General features: G+C 51.1%; 1 protein-coding gene and 1 long non-coding RNA gene across 6 annotated transcripts in view; one reads left to right on the forward strand and one right to left on the reverse strand.

Annotated features, from left to right (window-relative positions):
- PECAM1 (platelet and endothelial cell adhesion molecule 1) overlaps nucleotides 1-15,135 on the forward strand; it is a 55,943-nt gene extending 40,808 nt beyond the window's left edge. For 2 of the 5 annotated variants that reach the window (XR_014820304.1, XM_005668680.4), the window contains 2 exons: nucleotides 9,483-9,505; nucleotides 14,109-15,135. Coding sequence is in view for 4 of the 5 variants with exons in the window: in XM_005668680.4 (XP_005668737.2) it covers nucleotides 9,483-9,505; nucleotides 14,109-14,138 (53 nt within the window). In the remaining variant the exon portion in view is untranslated. 5 annotated transcript variants of the gene reach the window in all.
- On the reverse strand, nucleotides 8,337-13,983 carry LOC110255989 (uncharacterized). The gene is made up of 4 exons (XR_014820970.1): nucleotides 13,799-13,983; nucleotides 12,885-13,110; nucleotides 12,216-12,325; nucleotides 8,337-10,259 (listed from the first exon to the last, which is right to left on the reverse strand). It is a non-coding gene; the product is annotated as an uncharacterized LOC110255989 (long non-coding RNA).
- Nucleotides 15,136-16,287: the final 1,152 nt, after the last annotated feature.

Here is a 16,287-nt window from a genome sequence, read left to right on the forward strand (position 1 = left end):
GGCCAAATAGGGTGGCAGAGTTGTGCCAGAGTTGCTGACTCTATACCCCCCAATCCTTAAAAAGTGGCCACAGGTTATATGTACTATTTATTTAGTCAGTGAACACTTACTGAGTGCCAGCTGCATGCCAGGCAAATAGAACCTCATACATTCACACCCAACAGCCAGGTGGACTGGAGCGTGTCCTGGTACCACTGTGTGCTCACAAGATGCTCAGCAGCACTTCCGGCACTTATGACCCTGAGAGGAGCAGCGTGGACCCACCTGTTCCCAGGTGCCAGCCAGGGGGTCTCGGCTGCTCCCCACACGGGCCCTGCTGCACTGGGGCTCCTGAAGGTCTTAAGCTGCTCTCAAGACCTTCAGCAGCTTCAGCCTCTCCGAGAACATGCCGACTTTGAGGGTGGGGTGGGTATGGATCTGCTGCCCAGACCCCACTTCATGCCGCATCTCCACTGCTTCCTCATGAAGCGCTTCCCGGAGGGACTGAGGCAGCTCCCAGCAGTCACATTTTTTTGTGTAACTATTTATTTTTTATTGAAATCTAGGTGACGTACAATATTATGTTAGTTTTAGGTGTACTGCATAACAATTTGATATCTGCATACATTATGAAATTATAACCATTAAGTCTTAGTAGCCATCTGTCTCCATACAAAGTTATTACATTTTTATTGGCCATATTCCTTATGCTGCATATTACATCCCCATGACTTTTGGGGGGGGCACACCCCCAGCATGTAGAAAGTCTCTGGCCAGGGATTGAACCCACACCACAGTGGCAACCCAAGCTGCTGCAGTGACAATGCCAGATCCTTAACCCACTGAACCGCAAGAGAACTCCTCTGTGACTTACATTCGTATAACTGGATGTTTGTACCTCCTGAGTCTCTGCAGCTATTTTGCCCATCCCCCACCTCTCCCTTCTGGCACCAACAGTTTGTTCTTTGTATCTACGAGTCTGTTTTCACACAAAGACTGCTTTTAAATTCTGAAAATAAGTCACAACCCCCAAAACATAAATACTCTGGGGAAAACAGTCACTATGTAGCTATCTTGCTCTGTACAGCAGACCCCTATTTAAGGGATCTCTTTGAAAGAGAATGAATTAAAACAGGCTGGGCAACTTCCGTAAAGCCCGGCTACCCCAAGGGTGGTCCACAGACGGGCTGCAAGGGTCTCAGGCCCACCCCAGACCCACAGTCAGAATCTCCAGGATCTGAACTCCAACAAGTTCCCACATATTTCAGATGCTTCAATATTTGAGAAGCACTGTCTTACTCGAGGAGCCTGCTTTACTTGTTATCTGAAAGAGAAATCATCCTTCCATTAATTAATCTTTTTTGTTTTGTTTTGTTTTTTGTTTTTTTGGTCTTTTTGCCATTTCTAGGGTTGCTCCTGCAGCATATGGAGGTTCCCAGGCTAGGGATCTAATTGGAGCTGTTGCCGCCGGCCTACACCACAGCCACAGCAATGTGGGATCTGAGCCGTGTCTGCGACCTACACCACAGCTCATGGCAATACCGGATCCTTAACCCACTGAGCGAGGTCAGGGATTGAACCCACAACCTCATGGTTCCTAGTGGGATTCATTAACCACTGATCCACGACAGGAACTTCCAATTAATCTTTTTTAAAGTGACATTTTCGCGAGTAGCAGAAACTCAGCCCCGTGGGAGACTTGACCCTGACCGAATGATTTTTGAAAACCGTTTCCTGGGGAGTTTTTGGCTTCAGTATCTCATTTTGATTCTTAATATATTCAGAGCTAGCAAAACACAAAATTGGAAACAGACTTTCTCTGTCCTTCAGTGCAACAGAAAGCTAAAGTTCAGATAGGGTTCAAGGTTGGTCCTCTTAGGCAATTGCATTAAGATGCCCCCCTTTGCTATCCTCATGATCCCTGAGGTGGCTCTCTTTCAGTTGCTTTGGTTAGGCAAAACCTCACATTTATTAAGCCCTTACTGTTTGTGCTAAATGGTCTGTATTCTGTGATCTCTTTCAATCTGCCGCAATAAATCCCATTTTTCAGGTGAGAATGCTGAGGCATAGAGAGCTTCAAAGCATTTGCCCCAGGTTAGGGTTAGCTTCCGAGAACTGGCCCACCCGGGAGCTGGATTCCATGGCCCTGATCAGTGAACTGGGCTGCCTTTGGTTTGAGACAAGGGAAACTGGTGGAGTGTGAGTGTGGAGGCCACAGGGGACCCCGGCCGTAAGGAGGCCTGGGGTCTGCGGTCACCTGAGGCCAGTCCTGGAGGCCCCATGCAGGTGGGGATGTCCACAGCCAGTGTGGATTTCAGAGGACTGGTGTTCGGGGCCTGCAAATTCGCCTGACCAAGGATGGATGAACCAGAAAAAAGCAGTGAGAGCACTCAGTGGAGTGGGTCAGGGAAGCGCCCAGAAGGCTTCCTCCTGCCCCCACTGGTTCTCATTTGCCTCTAGCTCAAAATAACCCAAAGTGGCATGTTTCGAGAGGTACACTCTGGGTTTCTGCTCTGCTTTAGGGCAGCTGTTCAAGTCAGTTCTCAGGGTCTCCAAGCTGCTTCTAGATGCCTGAGCCTTAGTTCCTGGCTCCTGGAGCCTGACTGCTCCCTCTGGCCTCCACCTGGAACAGACCGTAGGCAACATAGAACCCAACCCAGTAGGGATTCGAGGTGGCAAAGGGCCCTGTCTTGCTGGGAACCTCTGAGCCTCCTCCAGGTGCTGCCTCTTCCCAGCTGTGTGACTTTAGCCAAGATGCCTAACCCCTCTGAGACTCAATTTCTTTAACTGTTCACTGGCAATGAGATTGACTGAGAGAAGGTGAGATGGCATCAGGGGAGATGGTGCCAGTTACCCCAAGCAAGCCATACATTTCACTAAAACCCCCATGAGGAACTTGCGCCCTGGAGTTCAGAGCCTGGCCCCGGGCAAGCCTAGAGCTCCTCCAGGCTCCCAGACGGGGACACTCCCACGGCGTTTCCTGGGCCATCAGGGGTCACTTGTGCTTGGGTCTCTCTACAGTCTGGTCGCTAACCTGGCAGCTGGCCCCTGCCCGGGTGTTGTGGGCAGAGCAAGCCCTGGGTCTTGTAGCCAAAACCACATCGCTGCTGCAGTAGCCAGCGTCCTGGGTACCAAGGGAGTTCCTGTTCCTGAGTTTCCCACTCCGCTGCTGCCCAAGGGGAGGAGGCTGCAGCCTTGGTGACTCCTCGTCCCTTTCTCTTTTCCTCTGTCAGACACTCACTTAGTCCACAGAAACATCATCGGGTTGATGGAAGCTCTATCATTACTCTTGCTTTGCATATGGGCAACGGGGCTCAGAGGTGAAATAGTTTGTCCTGGTCCCAAGGCCAGTGGTGGCGGAGCAGGGAGCGAGTGCAGGCAGCCGGCTTCGGAGCGCTGCTCATCACAAGCCTCATGTTTCCTCTCTGTGCTGCCATTGGTTTCCACTTTGTCACCAGCCCAGTTCAACTCTGTCTACTTTAGAAGTTGGGTGACTGCCTGGTAAGGTCTGGGCGAGTCATGGAGCCTCTCAGGACCTGTCATCTCCGTGAAGTGAGGGGCACGGGCTCTAATCTAGACCAGGGTTCTCCAGGACTGTTAAAATCCAGATCATTCGGCACCCCCTCTGGAGTAACTGTATCTGGGGTGGGCTGAGAATTTGCAGTTCTGACAGATTCCCGCATGCTGCTGCAGCTGCTGGTCAGGGGATACACTTTTAGAACCACTTTCTAGATGCTCTGGGTTGCTTTGTGACTGTACCACTCTGAGTTCTGCTCCGCTTCTTGTTTGAAGGGGCAGAGTCTTCCTCCCCAGCAATCCTGGCGGGTTGGCCGGCAGAGATTGCCCAGGAATGCTCTGTGTGTGTGTGTGTGTGTGTGTGTGTGTGTTGAGGGGAGGGTGTGACCACCATAAAAAAGGCCCTTGTGGGGCTGGGTCTCCGGCCCCATCAGTGAACAGGCTGAGTGCAGAGCTGGGTCTTATCTGACCTTTCCTTCTTAGTTTTTTATTCTTCCCCACCATCATGTCTCCGTTCCCCACCATCTTCCCACCAGCCACACTTCAGGGCTGGCTATTTTGGGAAATGGCTCACAGGGCGTAGTTCTGGCTCTTAGACCCCCTTTTTCCCCTGAGTGATACAGAGGAAAACTGCTCGTCTAGATAAGCAAAAGGGCATCGGGCAGGCCTGCCTCCAAGAAGCAGCCCCAGGGCGGGGCTCTGGGTAGGACCAGGGCCCTGGAGAGTGTTGGGGATCTTGCAGGCCACGGCAGGCACCAGTTCTTTGCAACTTTGGCTTTAGGCTCTACGCTTAGCTTTTTTTTTTTTTTTAAACTACGGTAAAATATGCATAGCACTTGCCATTTTCACCCTTTTTAAGTGTACCTTGCAGGGACACTAAGTACATTCGCATTGCCGTACAACCATCCCACCATCCATCTGCAGAACCTTTTCGTCTTTTCCAACTGATCCTCCGAGCCCATTGTGTTACTTCCCCATTCCTCCCAGCCCCCAGCCAGCACCACTCTGTGTTGTATTTCTGTGAATTTGAGAATACTCAGCTTTTTTCATCTGTCAAGTCGGGTGGTTGAATGAATGATCTTAAGTTACCTTCCAGGCATAACATTCAGAGAGGCTCAGTGTCCTGGTGTTTGGAAATGGTCATTTGCCTTGGTCACTCCAGACCCTGGCCCTGAACATCTTGGTGGGGGAGCGGGGGGCGTGCCCTCAGTCACTTCTAAGAGTCACTCCCCAGGTCGCTGGGAACCAGTCCTAATCCTTTACCCACCCCCCCTTGACTCCAAGTTTGCCCTTCTAATCTGAACCAAGTCCTGGGTCTCGGGGGCCGTCTTACTGCATTTCTTTTGCATTCGTGTCGGTCAGAGGCCAGCCTGGATGGGTCTTTGTACTGCAAACCTAATGGAACACATCCTAAGTAAGAGACTGGGGTTTGGTTTGGTCTCAGCACCACCCCTATCAGGTTATAAGACTTGGCCCCACCCCTCACTTCTCTTGGGCACGAGGTTTCTCATTAATTCTCAGTTGACATGCCCTCGGCTTCTGAGGAGGTGCTGCAGGGCCACCATCTCAGTGCTGCTGGGCGGTGTGCCTGGCCCTTGAGGGGATAAGGGCTGAGGTGGGCAGGTGGGCTCTGTAAAATGCGAAGGAGGGCGGCATCATGCCCACTCTTTGTCTCTAGCGGGGTCTTGGCCACGCCCCGCATGTCTGCTGGGCTATTTGGAACCTACTCTTTTGCTGACACACAGCTGAGCTAACATCATCTTGTCTCAGCAATTAACTCTTAGTCCAAGGCAGGGAAATTTCCAACTTGGAGCATTTTTGCTTTCCAGCCATAATCTGTTTTCTTTTGTTTGTTTGTTTGTTTTTGCTGCATATTCCCTGCTTATTAGGGAGAAAAGAAGAGGGCTTCTCTGAACTACAAGGACGATCAGAGAAAGACCAAATTGAGCTTGGCCTAAGGAAAAGAGAGTTGAGGCCCAGGACATAGCCAGAATGGGTACACAATGAGATATGGCCTCTCATTAAGTTTCAGCTTTCTTAGGGAAATGGAGAAAAAGCTGATAATTTCCTCATCTTTTAGATCCACAAGTTTAGCACTTGAGGGTTGGTTTGGTTTTTCTTTTTTGGCTGCCCTGCTGCAGATGGAATTCCTGGGCCAGGGATCAGATCCGAGTCCCAGCTGAGACCCATGGCACCCGTCCTGTTGCGTCACAGAGGGAACCTCACACGTAAAGTTTTTTAAAGTTCTTATTCCCTTTTCAGTTGTTTGCATGAGGTTAGGATTTGCAAACCCCAGTCAGCAATAGAAGCTTTAGTCCCAGTTAATGATTTGGCCGACCAGAAATGGAAAAATGGGTCTGTTTTTATGTCCCTTATTTATCAGTCATGTAGCTGCTCCTAAGAAGCGGAGCATGGAAGGAAAGCAGTCCAGCTTACGGCCTGGTACTCTTCTCTCAGCGCCTGACTAGAATCAGTTCACTCCCATCCCCGTGGTCTCAGACCTTCTGCGGGATAATCTGTTACTTAGCTGAGTTCTCCTGGTTTAGACGGAGGCATTTTCCCAGGGTTTGTTCATAGCCTGGTGCTCTGGGTTAAGAGCCGCCCTGGGGTTCAAAAGCCACCCCCACCTCTTCCTCCTCTGACTGGTGTGGACTAAGCCAAGGGAAGTTTTGATTTTCTTTTCCTCCTCCTTGTCCTCCTAGTGACAGGAACTAAAAGAGATAAACTGTAGCTGGGGAGAGAGCCTCTCCGTAAATGCGTGGTAACCCGTGGTGTCTTCAGTTCTCTCAGCCTGTGTGAACTGGAATGCCTGGCTAGCCAGCAATGTGGATCTTTACTCTGATTCCACCCTTGACGGTTTTGCAGCGCTCCAGCTTATCCTCAAAGTACTTTATAAGATGCTTTGCAGTTCATCCAAAGCATAGCTTGTGGACATATCTATTTACAGCAGTTTTTAAGACAGAAGGGCAAAGCGATATATTATAATTAATGAGCAATGCCGTCGAGTTCTTCCGCATGAAAGAACTCAGGTCTGGGATAAGATTTTCACAGCCGAGAGCAGTGGTTCTCAACGCAGGGACATTTGGCAACATCTGGGGACATTTTTCATTGTCATAATTTGGAGGGCCCGGGATGCTGCTGAACATCTTACAATGCACAGGACAGGCCCCATGACAAAGGATTTTCCAGCCCAGAATGTCAGTGGCACCAGCAACAAGAAACTCTGGTTTGGAGGACCTCACTTCCTGTGACTCCTCTAAGACGAAAGCTGGATTTCCTCTCTAGAGGCCCTGCGGCCACCTTGGAGGTGTCCTGGGCACATCCCACTTGAGGGCTGATGGCTCTGGGAAGAGATGCCGAGTCCTGCTGCAGACACTAACCTGTGTCTTTCCGGCTAGACAGGACCCTCCTGCCTCACTCAGCCTCCCTCTTCTGCTTCCACTTTGCCTGGAATTCAGACTTCCAGGATGCTTCTTAAAGGAGCAGAAATGCCGTGTGCCAAGAGCGGCTAATCATGGAGAAGGGACTGAAGAACAGAGGGCCCCCAGGCCATGTCCACTCTGGAGCACTCGAGGGCCCATCCCAACCAGTCCTCTGAGGCCCAGAGCAGGCCCGGCCCGCAGGGGGCGTCTCCAACCTCAGAGTGCAGGCGGATAAAACCTGCTCCACGGAAAAAACGGGGTGTTACCCACCAGACTCTAGTACCGCGAAGCAACAGGACAACAAGCGTGCAGAACTGGGTCCTCAATCAGTGTTATCAGCGCGCTCCAGTTTTCGTATTGGGTGTCTGGGCTGCTTTAGGAAGTGCAGCTTGAGGCTCTTGTCCTCTTTGTCTGACTCCAGAGCCCCTCGGGACTTTAGGGGAGCGGGAAGCATGGGATCCTTTGGGTCCTCCCAGGTCAGATTTGGGTTGGGGGGTGGGGTGCTGCCCACGGCCTCACTCAATGTGTGGAAGTTTACACAATGGCTCAATTTCTTGGTCGGGCTGATTCATCCATTTGGCCTTTGACGCCTGCCTCTGGCTCAGCCAGGACAGAAGGGGGCCCCTTAGGAACTTCTGGCCCTGTTCCCTCTGGAGGAGACGCACAATGGGGCTGTGATAAGACAGGGTTTGAGGGGGAAGTGGACTGGTGGAAACAGGATATTTTTAAGTTAGAGAAAGAAACAGAAGGTTGTGACTCCCGTTGTGACAGTTGGGCCCTGAGACTGCCCAAGATTCAGAAGGGACCGGGTTAGAGCTTGGACGGGGGGCGGGCGTGGAAACTGGGGCCCCTTGGGTGGCCTCTCTCGAGGAAGACTGAGGAGTGGCTGTGGGGAGGGGGGGTGCTGGTGCTCTCCCTCCCCTTCAAGAATGGCCGCACCTCCTCCCAGGCCTTCCCCAGGCTTCTGTGCTCAGAGCCTTGTCCATATGGGCCATTTGGGGAATCAGCCCCGATACACAGGCCACTCCCCCTTCAGAAACTCTGCCGTTAGTTAGCGAGGCCGGGTCCTGTGCAAAGGGCAGATCATCCCCCTCTTGCCTCTTGCAGTGAAAACCATCTCTAACCAATGCAGGTGGGTCGCTCACCTTCAACGCAGTGTCCCCTCTTCTCATTGGTCTTTCTCACCCTCTTCCGGGCATGCTTGGCATCGCCTTCTGGCAGGGCGGCCAGTCCCAGTGTGGGCTCCAGCCTGGGGACAGTGTGGTCTCTGGGTAGCTGAGACGAGGCTCCCCGGGGGAAAGGGATGTGGCGGCCCGTTCTTCAGGCAGCACCTGGACCACAGGTGCCAAGGGCATTGGCCCTGTTTCTGCCTTCTCCACTGACCCCACTCCCCAACTCCTGGGAAGAGACAAACCGATAGGAAGTATGGAAATAGCTTTATTCCCAAAGAGGATCCTGGCAGCATTATTTACAATAGCAAAACCTTGGAAAGAACCTAAATTTTTAAAAGTAAGGAACTGGTTAAGTAAATAACTGCGTATCCCTGGAATGATGGTTACACAGCCACCAGAACATTATGTTTAAGAAGGTACCAGGAAAAAAACAAACAAAAAAACTCCAAAACAAAGAAGGTACCAGGAAATGTTTATAAAATCACATTATGTCTGGAGTTGCCATGTGGCTCAGCAGGTTAAGGATCCAGTGTTGTCACTGCAGCAGCTAGGGGTTGCCACTGTGGCAGAGGTTCAATCCCTGGCCCAGGAAGTTCTATGTGCCATGGGTGCAGCTAAAACATATATATATGTTTCACATTACGTGAAAAAGAAAGACTATAAAATGGCAGACTATAATTATAACTACCCCCCCCCAAGAAGCCCCCTACACTTAGTGGAAAATGACTGGAAGACATTTTAGTCAACAGTGGAACCAGAGTTAATATTTACCTGCTTTCTATGTTTCTGTAGTTCTCAGGGTTTTGTTTTTTGGTTTTTGTTTTTTTTCCCAAAATAACATGCGCTATTCATTCTTTTCACAAACGGTTTAAAGCGTCAAATGTCGGAGTTCCCGTGGCACAGCGGAAATGAATCCGACTATGAACCATGAGGTTGCGGGTTCGATCCCTGGCCTCACTGAGTGGGTTCAGGATCCGGTATTGCCGTGAGCTGTGGTGTAGGTCGAAGACGCAGCTCAGATCTGGTGTTGCTGAGGCTGTGGCGTAGGCCAGCAGCTATAGCTCCGATTGGACCCCTAGCCTGGGAACCAACATGTGCCTCAGGCACGGCCCTAAAAAGACACACACAAAAAAAGTCAAATGTCAAACTGCCAGGGATTTTATACGTTTGTCATGTGGAGCTACAGGGCCCCGGGGCAGCTGTCTGTGGGTAAAGGAGTCGTACTGGGAGAGTACCCAGTGAGCTTGAGGGTCTGGCATCTCCTGCACCACCACCCCCTCCCTCCTTCCCTTCTGTTCAGACTGATCCACACCCCCTGCCAAGACGTTGGGGTAGAGAAGCCTAACATGTGCTCTTGGTATTGCTCACCTCCATGATTTCTTTTGTTTTGCAGATTTAGTGGAAAACAGATATTCTGTAAGTACACATTTCCTATGCATTATTTTAAAAAAATACTCCATCGAACAGTGAAATATTTTCAGACTCACCCCGGTTCCGCAGCCCCACCAATTCCACCATCTCTTTTAGACCAGGAGCCCCGGCTCCTCTGACTAGCCTGGTCCTCAGGTTAGCCAGGTGTCCAGGCCAGTTGCGATCTTGAGATTCTCTCCCACTGTCTCCATCATGACCGCTCAGCCCGCGTGTGAAGGGAGAGCCTGGAAACCCCACACTGGATCGGGAGTCCAGGGTACTCAGCTCCAGGCTCGCAAAGTCCCTCTTTCCTCCAGGGTCTAGGTCCTTGGAAAGCGAGGCAGATGGGGGGGTGGGGGAGGGGGGGGCCGGGGAGGCCTGGAGAAGTGAAGCATCCGACAGGTACCCTCGCACACAAGACCCTCTGTTGCAGGGGGCGCTCAAGGTCTTTGACCCTGTGAGGGAATCAGATTTCCGATCATGGATGAGAAAGCAAAGTGATAACAGCTCCTCCGAGACCCTGGAAACAGCGGGGCACTTCCTTCTGCCTGGTTAGCTGTCTCTTCGCCAAGGAGGGGTCATTTAGAATGAGCCCGTACAGCAGCACAGCATCCAGGTAGAGAGATCAGCAGGGCAGAGGCGTGAGGGATGGAGCAGTTCCCGGCAGCTCAGAATAGGAGCAGACAAGGGTGACGGTGACAGGGGAAAGAAATCGGGGCTTGCTTGTGACGGGCTCCATCACCTCTGATGAGGTTTCATTCTGTAGGGAGGAGAGGACTTAGGAAGCTGCCCCTTGGCTGATGGGGATGAGGAAAAGAAGGGCAGAGGTCCAGATTCAAGTTTTGCAAAGACCATTCTGCTGTATATAGAGCCCAAGGAAGTATGTCTGGTCACTTGTGATGCAACATGATGGAGGATCATGTGAAAAAAAGAATGTACGTCTATGCGTAGCCAAGTTACTTTGCTGTACAGCAGAACTTGACAGAACATTGTAAGTCAGTATAATAAAAAAACTTTTAAAATTAAGCATACTAAGAGATTAACAGCAGTAGCTAATAACAAAACAGAACGATTATAACAATACACTGTCATAAAATTATGTAAATGTGAAAAAAAAAAAAAGAGTTTTGTTTGCAACCTCCCCATCTTCCTGCTCCTGACCTTTTTATGAGCAGCCCAGCCCTGCAGGAGTTAACTAACTGAGCAGCTAGCATCTTAAGAAACCAGAAGTTTGTCTCTGGAACCACCTCTTTAAGGTCTGGGAAGAGCTTTGAGCAGGATTGCTGGTAGCCCTTCCAGTGGGCCCCCAGGCTTCCTTTGTTTTGCCCAAGTCTGAATTCTTGTGAAACAGAGAGCTCATTATGCCTTTGACAGGCAGGATGCCGCTGACATTCTTTTTATGGAGGAAGCCTATCAATTTGAGGAAAAGAGGAATGAAGCGAATGTCTTTTTCTAGCCTAGGCCCACCCAGATTCCTGAAGGCAGATGCTATTGCATGGGAAGGACTGGGGGCCCAATTTATAGGTGAGAAAACTGAGGTCTGAATTGGCAGAACAGCTTGCCCAGGGTCACCCGGCTTGCTAACAGCAGAGCCAGAACTAGAAACCTAGATTTGGGAGTTCCCATTGCAGCTCAGCAGTCACCCAACTAGTATCCATGAGGATGTAGGTTTGACCCTGGCTCCGTTCAGTGGGTTAAGGCTCTGGTGTTACTGGGGTGTAGGTCACAGAGCAGCTCAGATTCTGAGTTGCTATGGCTGTGGTGTAGGCAGGCAGCTGTAGCTCTGATTCGACCCCTAGCCTGGGAACTTCCATATGCCGCAGCTGTGACCTTAAAAAAAAAAAAAGGGAAGAAACCTAGGTGTCCAGATGTCCCTGGCCAGTCCACAGCATGAGACTCCCTCCAAGAAGTGACGTTACTGTTCCAGCCTTTGGCCTTGAAAGAGTGACGATTGAGAACCTTGTTCCATGGGCCTTGTGGAACCCAGATAAAGAGATGTTCCCCCGCCACAGCACGCTGGGCTGGGTCCACCCAAGGCAGGTCTGCTGGACCTACGGGATCGACTTGACTTTGTCTCCTCTCCCATCGGTCTCTCTGGACAAACGCTCTGAGCTCTAGCACAGACAGAACTGTCTCTTTCCCCAGGAGATTGCTCCCAGGATGTTCCTGAGAGCTCACCCATGGCGGGTCCTGCTCCCCCACATAATAAAGCCTTTTGAGGGGAGCGCAGGGGTTCCCAGCCGTTGGGAAAGGAATTTTGAACCTTTAAGTGAATGCATTTTGTTTGTGAAAGAAGCAGGTATAGTCTCGCTAATAATCTGCGGGTGAGGGTCAGGAGAAAATTAATTGAATTGCCCAGCAGGGAAATGGGAGGGGATTTCCTTCCTGAAATCAAACCTGGCGATCATTCTCAGTTGTTTAATGGCCATTGCTTCTGAAAACATATTGGAGGAAATATCTTAACAATGAGATAGCCACTTAGCCAAATACTAATTTAGTATTTTGTTTGACTTGCTTCAATGGCACTTTCTGACTTCATTTTTCCTCTGCCATTTTTGCCTTGTTTATAAATCGTGTTTGTGGCCCAGGCAGACAGATAACGTGAACGAGAACACGCTGTCCTTAAAGGGATGAACCTGGACCTGCGTGGCTCTCAGGATCTTGGAGAGAGCTTACCTTCTTACTAAAAAAAAGGCAGTCCCGGCTTACAACTCACCTTCCTCCTTCTGGGGCGCCAGCAGGCAGCTGGACGGTGATGGGAAAGGCCCTGCGCTGGGGTTGAGGGACTGAGGCATGAATTCCAGTTCTCCAGCCAAGCGTCCCCATCTGCAAAATGGAGGTGGCCATGACAACAGAAATAGTCAGAGCTACTGACTAAAGAGCGTCTTAAGGGTTAAATGAGACACACATGTGCGAGATACTTCCACCTGCGAACCAGCGTAGAAAAGCTAGTCTTTAATCTAAAGTTCTTTTCCTCAAACGCTCTGGCAGCATAGGGTGTGGATGGGGAATTTACCTCGCTTGGCCCTGAAACGCCCTGGTCACGTGAGGGGAATGTAGGTGTTGCTGACCCAAGGCGCAGGCTTCACCCCCAAGCCAGCTTTGACTGAGGAAGCAGAGCCCCACCTTAAAACCCGACTTTTCCCTCATGGCTCTTTGTTATTCGAGCCACTTTGGGCAGATTTCCTAACCTCTCGGGGGCCTGGGTTCCTCATCTGCAAACTGGAGGGGAAAAAACCCTCTCACTTGGTTGCTGTAAGGGTTCAGTGAGCACCCAGCACAGATCTGGTTCACTGGGAGTGCTGAGAAGCGGCCCATTCTAGACGCCAGGAAGTAGAGACCCCAGGAGTGTTAGAAGCAAAATGACCTTTGAGAGTGTCCATACCACGTTCCGGCCAGAAGTGGGGAGCGTTCTTGGCCGACAGCTGGCTTCTGATTTAAGCACAGGCCTTGGATGTGAACGTGTTCGCCTTTATTTCAAAACCCCCGGATCGCCAATGACCGTGCCCAGCCCGTCCCATGTGGGCAGCTGGTCCTGCGGCCACTTGCCGAGCACTCCCTTCCCGGGAAGAGGGGAGCGGAGGTGAATGGGGAAGGACTTGGTCTGGGGCCTGCAGAGCAGAGGAAATGGAGTCAGGGTAGCTGCCAGGACTGGCAGGCCTCCAGCTCCTGGAGCAGACACAGCTCTCTTGGCCTGCTGGCCTGGGTCTCTCCTGGCAAACGAGGAACGGAGCCTTGGCCTTCCAGCTGGCGCCCCACGGGCTTTCATCCTCTTCCGAGAGGCTTCTCAGACCCGGCAGGACCAGATCAATACAGGGACTCCATCTCAGCCAGCCCTCAGGGAGACAGACAGCCCGGCCATGGGGTCCCCAGACCTGATTATCCCCTCGACTTCTCCTGCTCTGACTTCCCAGAGTCCCACGTGCAGCGGGGTGCCATGTGCTCACAGAGGGCCCAGAGCCCTGGACTCAGATGCTGCCTGCTCTTTGGGACTCACTCTTGCCCAGGGCCCCTCTACGCCAGTATTTCCCAGCATGCTCCACTCTAGCCTCCTTGCTGCATCCATTCATCAAAATCCACCCACCTCACTGCCCGGCTAGCAACACCATAGCCATGGCAACGTGGGATCCGAGCCTCGTCTGCAACCTATACGGCAGCTTGTGGTCATGCCGGATCCTTAACCCACTGAGCGAGGCCAGGGATTGAACCCACATCCTCATGGACGCTAGCTGGGTTCGTTAACCACTGAGCCACGACAGGAACTCCCCAGTCCTTCATTTTTAAAATTTAAAAACAGACCTCGAAAGGGTTCACCTCATGTTGGAGGCAGAGCTGGAGCAAGGAACCAGGTCCCTCTTAAGGTTACTAGCCTTCCTCTGGAGTGCGCAGCGGGTGCCTGATGAAATGGGTTGCCAGCGCAATGTGCAGTGTGTCCGTGGGAAACAGAGGCTGCAGGCGCTACACAGCAAATGTGGAAAGAAGAGAGATGAGTGTGGGCTCTGCAGTTCCTTTGTGACGTGCTCTCTGCTCTTTGCATATCTGTCCCCTTGGGCCAGGCTTCCATCCTGAAGGGTGTGACCATAGTGTGTCTTGTTTCTTGTCACCGCAGAGAACGGAAGGCTCCCTTGATGGGACTTAGGACCGCAGAGCAGACGCTCCTCTCCGGGAGGACACCGCATTCTGAGAAGAGCGGACAGTCCTTGTGTTCCAAGAGTTTTGCGCACTTATTTATGAACCTGCCCTGCTCCCACTGAATGTAGCAGTTCCTCAGGCCAAGTCACCACTTCTTCAATCCATCTTAGCTACATTTATGCTGGGTATAAAGAGAGAACGGTGGGGCTGGTTAATTTCCCACCCGGCCCGCCTCCCACCGCATTGGAGCATCCCTGGGAGTGGAGAGCAGCTGCCGGAGGTTCAGAGTAAACTGGCCATTGGGACACTTTGAAACTTGAATATTTTGTCTTGTACAGAGATAAAGAACTTTTCCAAGTACCCTGATACACGGAAACCAGTATCTGATTTGTAGTCAATCACTTCTAGCGAATGGCCTGGCATAGGGGCTAGCTTTTCTCTTTGCCTGTGGTCCTTCTGAGGTCTGTGGTTCTGGGCAGTCCTTGTTTCTTGGAAGTACCGGGCATGGACTTGACAGCTGCACCCTGTCCCCTCTGTGACCTCGCCTGCCACAAATGCGAAAACAGAGCTGCTCGGGCACAACCCCTTTGAGATGCCGACTTGAAGACAAGGCTCCTTCTGGGCGATGCACCAAATTGAAAATGAAGTTGGACGAAGCACAGATGTTCTTAAGCTGTTTTTCTCTCCCCTTTCTTTCTCTTTCTCTACCTGCTGACGGCTGAAGGATGGGAAGATGGTAGCCTACAGCAAATACTTTTTTTAATAGAAAAAGGAAATGCATATTTTTCTTACTAATTTTTAAAAATGTATTCCTTGCTAAAGGAATGGTCTCCCGAGATCTTCCGACGTTTCTGATGGTGTCTTGAGTGGATGGACGGTGGGCTGCAGTGGGATCGCCCCAGTGAGCACACCTAACCGAAATCACTTCCCCTGTCCTCCTCAGCGACACAGTCGCAGGGACCCGGCAGGGTGCTGTATTAAATAAATTTGATCTTTACTCTTCACAGACCTGTGAGATGTCATCTTCTGAGAGCCCCACACAGATGGAATATCTGTAGTGCCCAGGGACCCCTCAGATCATCGGAAGTCGCAGAAACAAGCAGGTCTCATCTCACACAGGCCAGGGCCTCTGGGGCCTTCCCTCAAGTCACAGGTGGTCTGAGTCATTAATATCCATCGGCAGGTGCTTCAGTGTTTGCTTCCCAGCTGACGACTGCTATGCTGTTGTCAGATTGAGCGGAAAAAAAAAGTTAAAAAAAAAACTAAACTAAAACCCGGGATGCCCATTTAAATTTGAATTCCAGATAAACAACAAATAACATTTGAGTATAAGTATGCCCCATGTAGGGAGTTCCCATTGTGGCTCAGTGGAAACGGGCCTGACTAGTATCCATGAGGACGCAGGTTCAATCCCTGGCCTTGCTCAGTGGGTTAAGGATCCGGCGTTGCTGTGGAGCTGTGGTGTAAGCTGCAGGCACAGCTCAGATCTGGTGTTGCAGTGGCTGTGGTGTAGGCCGGCAGCTGCAGCTCCGATTTGACCTCTAGGCTGGGAACCTCCATATGCCGCACCGGAGGCCCTAAAAAAAAAAAAAAAAAAAAAATGTTTGGGACATACTTATACTGTAAAAGTATTCATTTATCTGAAATTCAAATTTAACTAGGCATCTTACATTTTATCTGGGAATCCCACTGGCAAAGCACCCTCCAGCCCTTGAAGGCTCAAGACCCCTTCCCCTGTGGTCTCAGACCAGACCTCACTGCCCCACCCGTTGGGCCTGAGGCAGAGAGAGATCTGAGTGTGTGTCCTGGCTCTGCCAGCTTGCAGCTACAGAAACGTGAGGGAACCTCTTAACCCCTGAGCTGCAGATTCTTCATCTCTGAAATGAGGAGGTTAGATGACAGGTTCTTAGCATTTGGAGGATTTCGATTCCTTTCGAAATATGATGGAAGCTAGGGACGCACACACTCAATGTTGTATCACAAAGACGCTGTATGACTTCGCCGTTTTCAGGGCCATGGAATCAGGGCAGAGACAAAGGATTAGACCATCTCTAACAACCTCCAAACCTGAGAGTCCATGTGCTGATGATTCGGGGAGTCCCAGAGCCCCTGTGTCAGTCCCTCAGTCCCTTGCTGCCACCAGAGCACGGCCGTTT

Source organism: Sus scrofa, chromosome 12, assembly GCF_054392235.1.
Source record: "Sus scrofa isolate SSC_HxYL_T2T_F1_AM1 chromosome 12, Sscrofa_HxYL_maternal_Yorkshire_Landrace_v2.0, whole genome shotgun sequence".
NCBI classification, from domain to species: Eukaryota; Metazoa; Chordata; class Mammalia; order Artiodactyla; family Suidae; genus Sus; species Sus scrofa.